Source organism: Pan troglodytes, chromosome 10 (genome assembly GCF_028858775.2).
Source record: "Pan troglodytes isolate AG18354 chromosome 10, NHGRI_mPanTro3-v2.0_pri, whole genome shotgun sequence".
In the NCBI taxonomy this organism is placed as follows: Eukaryota; Metazoa; Chordata; class Mammalia; order Primates; family Hominidae; genus Pan; species Pan troglodytes.
This window is the reverse complement of record NC_072408.2, coordinates 115746749-115761436: the sequence shown is the minus strand read 5'-3', so window position 1 is coordinate 115761436 and position 14688 is coordinate 115746749. Positions and strand designations below refer to the sequence as shown.

At 45.3% G+C, this 14688-nt stretch overlaps 1 protein-coding gene across 1 annotated transcript in view; it reads left to right on the top strand.

The window, feature by feature from the left end:
* SVOP (SV2 related protein) overlaps positions 1-14688 on the top strand; it is a 110592-nt gene that overhangs the window by 69383 nt on the left and 26521 nt on the right. Inside the window, exons 7-9 of the mRNA XM_016924135.4 lie at positions 6920-6983; positions 11190-11315; positions 13144-13272. Of these exons, the coding sequence (XP_016779624.1) occupies positions 6920-6983; positions 11190-11315; positions 13144-13272 (319 nt within the window). The remainder of the gene's footprint in view (positions 1-6919; positions 6984-11189; positions 11316-13143; positions 13273-14688) is intronic.

Sequence of the window (14688 nt, the reverse complement as noted above, 5' to 3'; positions counted from 1 at the left end):
ATCTTCAAATTGGTGTCTACAATGAGCTTATACACAAAGTCTGTCCTCGTTCCTCCAAAGACCAGGCAAAAATGCCAGGCTGAGATCACAGGTTCTTGCTTTCCAAACACGTGATCCAAATGGCAAGCCTCTAATTGCCCAGTGCTGTAAATGTGATTATTTGCAGTGGGAATTTATTTATGCCAGAATCAGCTGATTCTTGGCATTGCTAATTTCATTGCTCATTCTTTTATTTTTCAGTCTGATTATAATAATTGCCATACTTTGGATAAAGATCAAGTAGCTTGTTTTCATAATGAACTGCTATAAATAATGGCCAAATGTGGGGCACAACAATTATAGGAAAAGATGTTTCTTGTGGCACAGGTGGCAAAAGCAAGAAATTGAACACAACCTAAGCATTCATAATTAGGGGGCAGTTAAATAAATGATGATACTACCGAGGTGAGGAAGGCTATGCAGCTGTTAAGAATAATGCTCAGCTGGGCGTGGTGGCTCATGCCTGCAATCCCAGCACTTTAGGAGGAAGTTGAAGCAGGCGGATCGCTTGACTCAGGCATTCAAGACCAGCCTGGGCAACATGGTGGAACCTTGTCTCTACAAAAAATACAAAAATTAGCCAAGTGTCGTGGTGCACACCTGTAGTCCCAGCTACTCAGGAGGCTGAGGTGGGAGGATCATCTACCCCAGGAGGTCAAGGCTGCAGTAAGCCGATATTGTGCCACTGCACTCCAGCCTGGGTGACAGAATGAGACGCTGTCTCAAAAGAAAAAAAGAGTAATTCTTGGCCAGACATGGTGGCTCATGCCTGTAGTTCCAGCACTTTGGGAGGCAAACGCAGGAGGATTGCTTGAGCCCAGGAGTGTGAGACCAGCCTGGACAAAATAGTGAGACTCCATGTCTACAAAAGAAAATGAAAAAGAAAAATTAGCTGGGCATGTTGGTGCATGCCTGTCATCCCAGCTACTTGGGAGACTGAGGCAGGAGAATCTTTGAGCCCAGGAGCTCAAGGCTGCAGTGAGCTATGATTGCACCATTGCACTCCAGCCTGGGTGACAGAACAAGACCCTGTCTCAAAAATAAATAAAGCTGTAGATCTACCTCTATTAACATGAAAAGATTTCCATATTGTCTTATTGAAGCGGAACCTAACACAGAAATTCAAGAGCAAGAAGTTTCCTCTGGGAGACTCAGCCGCAGGTCCTCCAAATGGTCCCACTTCAAGGATGAGGGAACTGTCCAGTGAGGGCTACTCCCGGGAAGTTTAAATTCTTCGGCACTTCTGGCCTACCACAAAGGCTGGCCAGGCAAGCTTTAATGACCAGAGAAAGTTCTCTGGAAAGGGTCACAGGTACTGGCAGTTAGAAGGTGGACTGGCATGCGTGGACATGCTAAGAATGAGGATGTTTGGGTGGAACGCTGACAGTGTGCTGTGTATGTTAAGAAAAAAAAAAAGGAAAGAAGTAAGGGAGGGAGGAAAAGGTAGGAGAGAGAGAAGGAAAGAGAAGGGAAAAAGAAAGAAATAGCATGTTAGTTAAATTTATGTATTTATTTTTTCATAGAAAAGAGGCTGAAAGATTGCAGGCCAGGCACAGTAGCTCACGCCTGTAATCCCAGCACTTTGGGAGGCTGAGGTGGGTGGATCACTTGAGGTCAGGAGTTCGAGACCAGCCTGGCCAACATGGCGAAACCCCATCTCTATTAAAAATACAAAAAAATTAGCTGGGCATTGTGGCATGCACCAGTAATCCCAGCTACTTGGGCTGAGGCAGGAGAATCATTTGAACCTGGGAGGCAGAGGTTGCAGTGAGCCTGAGATCGCACCACTGCACTCCAGCCTGGATGAGAGAGTGAGACTCTGTGTGGGCAAAAAAAAAAAAAAAAAAAAAGCTGAAAGATTGCAAAGCAAACTCTGATTAGTAGTTATGGCTTTGGGGGAGAGGAATGGGAGTTGGGGTCATAGGGAGAGGAAGAATCATCATATACTCTGCATGCTTATGTATTGCTAAATTTTTTACAATGAGATTGCATTCATATAATACTCTATAACTAAACAAAAAAAAACAGAATGAACAGACTTCATGAAATACGTTATAGGTTTGTTATAAAAACAAATCCTCGATCTCTAAGGACAGAAATAGCTTTGCCCTTAGAATATCCTGCTGCACATTTTTGCATGATTAGTAGTTTGACTTCGATTTGGTAAAGGAAAGGTAAACATGGTATTATTATTGATTTTTAAAAATAATATAAGCATACCATTCGGAAAACAGAATAAAATATCAAAGTCATCCATGATAATTGTTACAATCTTTAGCAACCACTATAATCTTGGTTTCTATTATCAGGGTTTAGTTAATGAAATTCCCCATGGTTTTTGTTGAGTGAGGTACTGAAAGGAATATAAATTGGAACAACTTTTTGGAGAACCACTTTGGTAGTATATATATATATATCTCAAATCATAAAAACAGGCATACCCTCTGGCTCAAATTCTACTTAGGGGAATCTGTCCTAAGGAAACAATGTGAAGACAAAGACTTCAGCCTAAAGATGTTTAAGGAAGTGTTGTTTATAACTGTGAAACTGTCCCAACAGGGAAGTGATTCATGGGCTGCATGATATAGACAAACCTAGTTTAAAATGTTGGCTCTTCTGCTTACTAACTTACTAGCTGTGCAATCCTGGTCAAGTAACAACTTCTCTGTTGTTGATAGATGTAGATATGAAAATGGTGGTAGTCCGTTCTCACAGTGCTGTAAAGAACTATCTAAGACTGGGTACTTCATAAAGAAAAGAGGTTTAATTGACTCACAGTCCCACGGGCTGTACAGGAGGTATGGCTGGGGAGGAATCAGGAAACTTACAAGCAGGTGGAAGGCAAAGGTGAAGCAAGCATATCTTCACATGGCAGCAGAAGAGAGAGAGCGAAGAGGGAAGTGCTACACACTTTTAAACAACTGGATCTCATGAAAACTCATTCACTATCACAAGAACTACGAGGGGGAAAACCACCCCCATGAGCCAATTACCTCCCACCAGGTCCCTCCCCCAACACTGGGAATTACGTTTCAACATGAGATTTGAGTGGGGACAGGAGCCAAACCATCTCTCTCTCTCTCTCTTTCTCTTTCTCTTTCTCTCTCTTTCCCTTTCTCTCTCTCTCTCTCTCTCTCTCACACACACACACACACACACATGCACATTGGGAATTGTGATTACTTACCCCCATTGACTTGCAATACTTATTGGGTGAGACAATCCATGCAGAACATCTAGAATAATGTTAACCACATAGTAGATACTCAATAAAAGGTTGCTATTATTAAGGATAGTATGGTACATGCATGCGATAGAAAAGATGTGTGCAAGAGCCTGTTGAATGGCATGGAAATGCTTATTTATAAATCACATTGATAATAGGCATTCAGAACTCTTGAGTATGATCTCAGCTAGGGATTCACACAGAGAGAGAAAGAGAGACTAAGACAGAAAGAGAGAATGTACTAAAATACTTACACTATTAAGCGAGACTAGCTGGCATTAACATTTTCTTCATGCTTTTCTCTAAAGAGAGTCCCACTGAACTACTGAAGCCCTAGCCTTTCTTCTGAGGCTCCTGAGAATTCTTCTTGCTTTGGATAGAGGTGCCTTTGCTCAGAACCCTAACAAGGACTTTTACTGATGATAGAACTGTGTCTAAATCTCAGTGGTATTGCTGAGGCCCCCTTTTGAAAAGTGAAATGCTCTGTAAGGAAACCCATTGATTGGGTTGCATAGAAGCAGACAGAACCGGGGGCAGAGATTCCTCTATAAGTGATTTATTGAGAGTGCTCTTGGGAGGAAGCTGTAAGAGTGAAAGATGCTAAGAGAAAGATACAGGGAAGAAGTTCACAAGGATGTGGTTTCTTCTGGACTCACCTGAGCACACAGGGAGCTAAGGGAGTGTTCATTGCTCCACAGGATCTGACCCCCACCCCTCCCCCAATGCCAGGGGGTGGGCCTTTTATACACGTACATGCCAGTCTGCAGCCTGCCCTGGGGAGATGGGCATAACTCCTAGGTACCTCTGGGGTGAGGCAGCTTCAGTTGCTCAAGAGTATCCCTAAGAGAAGGTTGCAGGTATGAGCCATTAGCAGAAGTGCAAGGTGGGCACACAGACCTAGTAAAGGGATCCTAGGAGATCTAAATGTGTCCCCAGCACCATCTGCCTTCACAGGGTTAAAGGAAATTAACTTCCCTTTATCCCCCAACCCCCACCCCTTAAGAGGAGCTAGGAGAGTAACATGAGGCCATTTAGTAGCTCAGATGCCTGGCTTAGGTGGGAGATATGAGAGAAAAGATGGCCTCCTCTTTCTAGCAAAATTGAAGGCAACATGGGGTAGGTGGGAGCAGGGCCTGGTTTAAAAGTTCCCTTCCCTGTCCAGCATGCCCCAAGTCTGAGGAAGTGAAAAGGAGGAAAGCGTGGAAGCAGCAGACAGAGGCAGGCAGTGCAGTTGGGACGCTGGTTACATTAAGCAAACAAGTAAATTGAGCAAAGACATAGCCATATTGAGGATAATGAGATCAAATTTCCCATTATTGGAGAAGGGAATTGCAACATGGAAGTGAGGAAGTTTAGAATGAACCCTAAGGTGATGAACTGAAATGGAATGTATCAGTATGAACTCGTTTTTAAATAAATATACACAGATAGATATAGATATGGTGAGTGTGTGAAGAGAGAGGGAGAGAAGTAAGATAGAGATAGATAGATAGACAGACAGATAATCTCTTAGCTGTGTCCACCAAGAGGCCCAGCAGCAGTGACACCCCAGGAGCAATGAGCACACTGAGCACAGAGATCTTGGTTTCTAAATACCATCTTCTGCCAAAGGGAACCAGGGCTTCTTAGAAAGGTGATGACAGACTCCAGGGCTGGGGCAACAGAACTATAAGATGAGCTGAATATCTTGTGCTAGAAAATAGGGAAGACCTCAAGGAATGATGGAGACATGCCAAAAAGACAATAGGAATCAGCTTGAAGGGGCTCCCACTGGGCAGATCTGGGACAGTCTGAGCATCAAAATAATAACAGGTTGCAGGCCGGGCATGGTGGCTCACACCTGTAATTCCAGGACTTTAGGAGGCTGAGGCAGGCAGATCACTTGAGGTCAGGAGTTTGAGACCAGCCTGGGCAACATGGTGAAACCCCGTCTCTACCAAAAAATACAAAAATTAGCCAGACATGGTGGCAGGCACCTGTAATCTCAGCTACTCAGGAGGCTGAGGTGGGAGAATTGCTTGAACCCGGGAGGTGGAGGTTTCAGTGAGCCAAGATTATGCCATTGCACTCCAGCCTGAGTGACAGAGTAAGGCCCTGTCTCAAAATAATAATAATAATAATAATAAAAACAGGTTGCAACTCATGGAATAAAACTGGAATCCTCCAGTCCTTACTGATTAAATGGATAGATAGATAGATAGAAGATAAGATAGACAAAGGGGAGGAGGAAAAAGCTCTTCTAAGAATCAAAATAGTAACGGGCTTCGACCCATTGTATAAATAGGACTCCACAAGTCTATACTGATTAAATGGATAGACAGATACGATGAAGGGAAGAAGGAAAATCTCTTTCTTACAGTTGAATGTCAACTAATAAATATAGAAGGAATGATAAAAATAAAAAATACCATTTGCGGGGCTGGGCGCAGTGGCTCATGCCTGTAATCCTAGCGCTTTGGGAAGTCAAGGCAGGAGGATTGCTTGAGCCCAGGAGTTTGAGACCAGCATGAACAACATAGTGAGACCTCATCTCCACAATTAAAAAAAAAAAAAAAAATTGGCCAGGTGTGGTGGTGTGTGCCTATAATCCTAGCACTTGTAGTCTTGGAGGCTGGTAAGAGGATGGCTTGAGCCTGGAAGGTTGAAGCTGCGGTGAGCCATGATCACACCATGCACTCAAGCCTGGGGATAGGGTGACACCCTGTCTCAAAAAACAAAACAAACAAAAACAACCATTTGTTACCATCACAGTGGTAGATGACTTAGATGGAGATAGTCAATGGCTAAAAGCTGGTGGGTAGAGGTTCTATGGGGAACAGGATATTGGCATAATCTGAATACTTCCCCACAAAAGGGAAATATTCTTAATCACAAATGGAAAATTATAACTTAGGGTGGAGAAATCTGTTAGACCAGATTACCAAGCTGGTAATCTCCATCACCAGCTTGATCAGGTGATGAAAATTAATGTCACCAGTGATGGGACAGGTTGACATTGTGTGCTGAGAAGGGCTCAGGTTGAGGTGTTCCTGCCAAGAAAACATTTTTCCCTGGACTTATTGGATTATGGGTAGGGCTCAATGGCAGCAGTTAGGAAATTTGAGAATCACTTGGGGAGTTAAAAATGCAGGTGAGGCCAGGCATGGTGACTCACATCTGTATTCCCAGCGCTTTTGGAGGCTGAGGTGGGAGGATCGCTTGAGGTCAGGAGTTCGAGACCAGCCTGGGTAACATACATCTCTACAAATCATAATAATGATAATTAGCCAGGAGTGGTGGTGCATGCCTGTAGTCTTAGCTACCCTGGAGACTGAGGCAGGAGGATCACTTGAGCCCAGGAGTTCAAGGTTGTGCAGTGAGCTATGATTGCACTTCAGCCTGGGTGACAGAGTGAGACTCATAAATAAATAAATAAATACAATAAAATAAAAATGCAGATGCCAGGGCCTCATCCCTGGGAGTCTGTTTCTGAAGGTCTAGGAAGGGAGGGAGCTAGAGATCTGTATATTTAACCAACATCATCTCAGGAAATTCTGATGTAAGTGGTTCACTGACCACCCTTGGAGGAATGTCGGCTGCAAATTCAGAAAACGGTAGTCATTTTCCCACCCAGTTCTGATCTTAACTCCCTTTCTTTCCCTTTTACATTCCCAGGGTGACGCTGTATGCCGAGTTCCTTCCCATGAAAGCCAGAGCTAAATGTATTTTGCTGATTGAGGTAAGGATGAGAGCGGCCTGGGTCTCTAGAGCGTGTGGATTCCGGCAGGAGGTTCTCAGATGTCTTGAGCCACAGGTCAAGGAAAAGGGAGTTTAAGAAAAAAATATTACAGGCTCAATATGCAAAGACGTAAAAGGATCAGTTACATCATTTCTGACATGCCCGTTTTGCAATAAGGACAAATTCTTCAATTGACAAAAACATTCAATCTATCGTCCCTCAAAAAAAAAAAAGTGTCGGCAAGGGTATGGAAGGGTATGTTTTTCTTGAACTGGAAATAGCTTGTATCTGAGAGCTGGTGTTGAATGGTGTGGTGTGAGTAGACCAAACTCTGGCCCACACTCATATCATCACCCACCACCTGTCTTTTTGGTCAAGAATTTCCATTCTTGACCATTTCTGTGGCCTACAGGCTGCCTTAAAACTTTCGTGGTCCAGCTAGTTCCTCTCAAGTTTTTCTTCCAGGGTCTTGTGACTCATTTTCTAACCATGGTCTGAAAGATCTCAGAGCAAATACAATGGCTCCATGACTCCCCACCTCATGCAGCTGCCCAATGGCCCCCTCCACACAGTGGCAGAATGGTTTATTTGCTCATGCTGGACATTGATTCCAACAGTGATGACTATGAACCCATTCTGATGTCCCCAATCATTTTAACCACACTGACAATGTTAATCGCATTGATCCCACAGCCCAACATTCTGACTACATCTGCTTCTTACCAATTAGGGTGATGCTCCGCTGATCCACACTGATGTGGATGAATCCGTTGTTTAAATATTGAAATGCATCCGGGACTTTGGGAGGCCAAGGCAAGAGGATCACTTGAGGCCAGGAGTCTGAGGCTGCAGTGAGCTGTGATCACATCACTGCACTCCAGCCTGAGTGGCAGAGCAAGACCCCATCTATTAAAAAAAAAAAAAAAAAAAAAGACCAGGCGCAGTGGCTCATGCCCATAATCCCAGTACTTTGGGAGGCCGGGGCCTTTGGATCACCTGAGGTCAGGGGTTCTCGACCAGCCTGGCCAACATGGTGAAACCCCATCTCTACCAAAAAATACAAAAAGTTAGTCAGGTGTGGTGGTGGGCTGTAATACCAGCTAGTCGGAAGGCTGAGGCAGGAGAATTGCTTGAACCCAGGAGGTGGAAGTTGCAGTGAGCTGAGATCGTGCCACTGTACTCCAGCCTAGGCGACAGAGCAAGACTCTGTCTCAAAAAAAAAGAAAGAAGAAGAAGAGGAAGAGGAAGAAAAGGAAGGGAGAAGAAGAAGAAGGAGGAGGAGGAGGAGGAGCAGGAGGAGTAGGAAGAGAAGAAGAAGAAGAAGAAGGAGAAGAAGAAAAGGAAATGTATCTAGACCAGCTGATCTTGAACTCTGACTGCCCTTCATTCCTTTGCCTGACACTCTGTCCTCTCTCAGGGCTTCCCAGGATTCAGCAACTAAAGAGTTAAATCTTGGCCCAGTGCAGGTGGTATGGGCCTGTATAACTGGTGTCCATTCTTTTTTTTTTTTTTTTTTTTGAGACAGGGTTTCTCTCTGTTGCCCAGGCTGGAGTGCAGTGGCGCGATCTTGGCTCTCTGCATCCTCCGCCTCCCAGGTTTAAGCAATTCTCTGCCTCGGCCTCCTGAGTAGCTGGGATTACAGGTGCCCACCACCACGCCTGGCTAATTTTTTTTTGTATTTTTAGTAGAGACAAGTTTTACCATCTTGGCCAGGCTGATCTTGAACTCCTGACCTCATGAGCCACCCAACTCGGCCTCCCAAAGTGCTGGGATTACAGGCGTGAGCCACTGCGCCCGGCTACTGGTGTCCATTCTTATTAATCAGTGCATTACTTGTTGTTAGACATTTTTCTGTCACTTCTGATTGTCAGCAACAGAAATGGACTGTGGTTCACTTAAGCAAAAGGGGACTTCGGAAGGTTCTTGGGGGCTCCAGAACAAATAGGGAGGCTGGAGGGCCAGGTTTTGGAATGGACTGTAGTTGTAGAGTCAGGGTCCCAGTAGGAAACAGCTTCTAAAATTACGATCACTGCAGATGGTTTAATAAAGGGACTATTGGCCGGGCACAGTGGCTCACACCTATAATCCCAGCACTTTGAGAGGCCAAGGCGGGCAGATTGCTTGAGGTCAGGAGTTTGAGAACAGCCTAGCCAACATGGCAAAACTCCATCTCTACAAAAAAATTAGCCAGGTGTGGTGGCACACACCTGTAATCCCAGCTACTCAGGAGGCTGAGGCACGATAATTGCTTGAGCCTGGGAGGCAGAGGTTGCACTGAGCCGAGATTGCACCACTGAACTCCAGCCTGGGCAACAGAGTGAGACTCTGTCTCAAAACAACAATAACAACAAATAAATAAATAAATAAATGGACTATTTATAAAGTCCCTGCCAGGGTGTTACCACCCCAGGCCAGAAGGGGCAAAGAGAGGGATTAATGAGCTGCCCAGAGAGTTGTATGATGAAGGCTGCTGGACAGGAGCTAGGACCCTTAGCTGACGGATGCAGCCAGCCACGACTGCTCTGCAGGGAGGGAGCCAGGGGAGTAAGTGCTTCAGTCTCTTTTTCCTCCCTCCACTTCCATCTCCTGCAGGGCTCCACATTGGCTGCACCCAATGGGAAGCACTAGGACAGGGAGCCTGTTGATGGAACCCATACAAAAGTGGAAAAGGATGGAGAGTGACTTGGACAGGCAAACGGAAGATATTCAGCCCCATCGAGAAGTGGCAATTCTGATAAGGAATTCTGGGGCACCATTGGGCAAGGGAGATGGATGTCAGTGAGCAAAATCAGTGTGTCCATTTTGTACAACCACGTTCATAGCCGTGTTATTCACACTAGCTAAGACATGGAAGCAACCCGAGTGTCTGTCAACACATGCGTGGACAAACAAGCTGTGGTCTATACATTCATTGGAATATTATTCAGCCTTAAAAAGGAAGGACATTCTGACATATGGTACAATGCAGATGAATCTTGAGGACATTATGCTCAGGGAAATAAGCCAGTCACAAAAAGACAAATACTGTATGATTCCACTTATATGAGGTACCTAGAGTAATCAAATTCATAGAGACGAAAAGTAGAATAGTGGTTGCCAAGGGCTGGGGATGGAGGGGAATGGAGAGTTATTGTTTAATGGTACAGAATTTCTTGCCGGGCGTGGTGGCTCACACCTGTAATCCCAGCACTTTGGGAGGCCGAGGGGGGTGGATCCCGTGAGGTCAGGAGTTCAAGACCACCCTGGCCAATTTGGTGAAACCCCGTCTCTACTAAAAATACAAAAATTAGCTGGGTGTGGTTGAGGGGGGCGCCTGTAATCCCAGCTACTCGGGAGGCTGAGGCAGGAGAATCGCTTGAACCTGCAAGGCAGAGGTTGCAGTGAGCCAAGATTGCACCACTATACTCCAGCCTGGGCGACAGAGCAAGACTCTGTCTCAAACAAAGAAAAAAACATGGGCACAGACTTTCACGTTTGCAAATTGAGTTCTGGAGAAGGGGAGTGGTGATGTTTGTGCAATATTGTGAATGTATTTAATACCACTGAACTGTACACTTAAAAATGGTTAAGATGGTAAATTTTGTTATGTGTATTTTACCATAATAAAAAATTTGAGGCTGGGTCTGGTGGCTCATGCCTGTAATCCCAGCGCTTTGGGAGGCTGAGGAGCCCAGGAGGCCTGGGAAACATAGCGAAACCCTGCCTCCACTAAAAATACAAAAGAAATTAGCCAGGCATGGTGGCATGTGCCTGTAGTTCCAGCCACTCAGGAGGCTGAGGTGGGAGGATTGCTTGAGCCTGGGAGGTTAAGGCTACAGTGAGCCATGATCGGGACACTGTACTCCAGGCTGGGTGACAGAGCAAGATAAAAAGACAGAGAGACAGAGAGAGAACCAGTGTGTTCACTACCAATTTGACATCACGTAATATTGGTCACATTGATCTCCTTAACCAAAGCTGCCACATTGCTCAGCTCCAGCAGGTGCCATGCAAATATTATACAATGTATAATGGTACCCTTGTGAGCTGGGCAACATGGCAGCCCTGGCCCAACCATATAGACCACAGAGAAAGTGTGGCTATTCTAACCTTACTGACTCCAATGACCCCTTACCCACAGAGATACCCTTGTCCACATTGCCCCCATAATTCCTCTCTGTATGGACCATGCTACCCCCACCACTGACCCTGATTCTCCTGTGCCAGGTATTCTGGGCTATCGGGACAGTGTTCGAGGTCGTCCTGGCTGTGTTCGTGATGCCCAGCCTGGGCTGGCGTTGGCTGCTCATCCTCTCAGCTGTCCCGCTCCTCCTCTTTGCCGTGCTGTGTTTCGTAGGTATCCTTTAAGAGATTTCACCTTTTGCTATCTGACATCTTACTGTCCACTCTATTTTGGTGGGGAGGGGATAGGGAAGGATACCAAAGCCACCTTTCAAGATTATTTTTTTTAAATCAGGAAATGAGACAAGGGAGCTATGGCCTGGGGTAGCCCCAGTATGGAGTGTTAGATTTCCTCCAGACAGACACTTCTGGGATGTTTTCTGGGGTGATAACTGGGGATGGGAGGATACATTGGCCCCATCATTGCAAAATCTACACTTAAAGTGATTGTATTGCACTAGTTGAGACTCTTAAGTTGCAAATGACAGAAACCCAATTCAAACTGGCTTGAGTAAAAGAGAGGGATAAATACATTTCAGAGGATTAAGTCAGACTTCAGGCATGGCTGGCTCCAGGAGTTTAAATGATCTCTTCATCTCATCTGTGCATAAACCACACCCTCTACTGAGATCTTGCCACATACTCATCATTTCATGGGCACATGCTTGAAACACTTTACAGCCAGTAGGCACTAAAATAAGCCTAGAGATGGGTAGTTCTTATGTACGGTAAATACCACAAAAATTCCTGGTAATGATAATAAGTATTAATAATTATTAAGCTTAACTGTGTGGCAGGCTCTGTGCTCCATGCATTATCATATTTATTCCTCCCAATAATCACAGGACTATAATGAACCCCTATATTAGTCAGGGTGATACCAGCTGCTGAAACAAATAAAGCCCACAAGTTCAGTAACAGCACGATAGGAGCTTCTCTCTCACTAACACAATAGTTCAGAATGACTTTTCTGGTTGGCAAGTGGAATTCTGGGTCCAGTTTTTGTCCGGCTGGTGGCTCTGCCATCCTCTAGGGCTTTGAAGTCTTCTACATACAGACAACAGACTTGCAAAAGGCAAGTGGAGACTGCACAGTCACTTCTTAAATACCTTGGCCAGGAATAGTCTGGTCATATGCCATTGGTGAACACAAGTCACTTGGTCCCACCTAGATGCAAAGGGAGCTGGGAAATGTAGTCCCTGTCTGGGCAGCCACATCTAAGGACAACTTTGCGCTATGAAAAAGGAAACAGAATGTTGGTGGACATTTGCACTCTCTGCTATATCCTCTTTTTATTGATGAGAAAACTGAAGCCCAGAGGGGCTAATTGACTTGTTAAAGGGCCTACAGCAAATAGACAAAAGAACTCTAAATCAGATCTTCTAACTCCTAGTCTTTTCTCCAGTATACCTGCTGTTTCAAACAGCTGTTGCTCCATTTTTACAGAAATGTATGTATGTAGTCATTTGGGGTTGGGACTTCCATTGGCCTAAAAATCTTTCTGATTTCTTTTTTTCTCTTGAACTGAGTTTGCAAGATGATGCTGAATACAGGTGAGATGTAATTCCTTGAACAATGGGGGTGAGATTTCTGATAGTGATCTTAATTTAATTCAGACCTCACCTGGAACTCTGAAAACAGCCCCAAATAATAGTAATAGCAACCGTGACAATAATAATAACTGCATTAACCCATACCAGGCACTGCACTAGGCACCTTGCCTGGATTATCCTGTTTAATCCTCTTAAGAGCCCTAAGAGGTAGGATCTCTTATCATTCACATTTTATGGAGAAGGAAATGAAGGCACAGAGAAGTCAAGTAATTGTACAGGGTCACACAACCAACATAATAAATGGTGGGGCCAGGATTTGAAGTCAGGTCTCTGGCTCCAGAGCCCCCACTCTTAAAGACCCCACACGCAACAGTGTGTGGCTAGAAGCGAGTGCTCTGTCCCACCCTAACCAGCCACGCCTGGGTTTCCTGTCTCCCCCATCCCAGTGGCTGCCTGAAAGTGCAAGGTATGATGTGCTGTCAGGGAACCAGGAAAAGGCAATCGCCACCTTAAAGAGGATAGCAACTGAAAACGGAGCTCCCATGCCGCTGGGGAAACTCATCATCTCCAGACAGGTCAGTGCCTGGACCAATAGACTCTGCAACGTGCGTATTGGGGTGCATGCAGGGGAGTGTGTGCATATGGTGTAGGGCATGCATGTGTGGACACACGTGGGTATGTGTACCCAAGGTGGGGTGTGTGCGTGCACATGGAGCAGATGAGGGCCCAGTAGACAGGACCTGCAAGGGTCATTTGGCAACTCCAATCTGTATTTTCACTGCCAAGTTCTAAAAATGCTTCCTGGAGAATTTCACCAGTGATTAGAGAAATGTAACATCTGCTAATGGGTCCTGTAACTGCTCCTGCTTTGGTTTCGCCTTTCAGCGCAGATGAAGTCTGACTAGCGAATGAGACTGATTGGCAAAAGCTGTGCAATAAAACCATATTAGGAAGGAGTGTGCTTAGATCTAGGGGATCAAACCACACCCTGTGTAGATGTTCTTAATGAATGGTGCCTCACTCTGCTGGTAACACCATCAGGGAGTCCACCACAGTGAAACTTAATGAGCACCTAGTATATGTAGGCACCAGCATTGCACACATGGGGAGAAAAGATTCGGATTTAAGGCTGCAGTCCCTGCCCTCAAGAACCATCCAAGCCGATTGGAGAAACATGACAAATACCTTAAGCAGACATCAGATCCCATAAAGAAATTACCTTTTAAAATAAAGTTATATTTCTGATTCTTTTTATATTATGCAAGAAGAACTGAATGGCATTTCACCAAGTTGGAAGGAGGTGTTTGGTCTGACAACATAGAGTCCAGGGGACCTGCCCCAAATCTACAGGGGCAGAGCAGGATGGATTCCTCAAGAGGTGCAGAAGCCTATTTGGTTGCCTTTGGGGAGAGATCCCTTCCATGGATGAGGGAAAGCCAGGCTGGTCTCGAACTCCTGGCTTCAAGTGATCAACCTGCCCCGGCCTCCCAAAGTGCTGGGATTACAGGCACGAACCACCACACCTGGCCATAGCATATATTTTTTAAAGAACGTCGTAAAGCAAAGTTTGATAAATTTGTAAATTATGTAAAATTGGCCAATCGGTCATTTAGCTAATCAATCTTTTGGTAAATTGGCCTTTGGTGAATTAGTTTCTCAGCACATTAACTGTTGCCACCTAGACCTAGAACTGGGGAAGGCGCATGTGTGTGTGTGAAATGGCTGGACATGCTTTGGACTGGTTTTCTGCTTGCTGGGTCCTTGGATCTGTGCTGAGGTCTGAGGGGCCAGGAAGGAGGGATCTGCTTCCCAAGTCCAGGTTTCCAGGTTGGAGGGCGTGAGATCCATCCTGCGGGGATCATGCCCCTGGACATGGCTGGGTTCTGGCTGGAGGGGCTGGGAGGCTGCGTCCTGTAGATTTGAGACCTGGGTTCTCAGAGCTCCAGTGTCCTACTTACTAGAAACCTCCCTCCCAGCCTGGGTGTGCACTA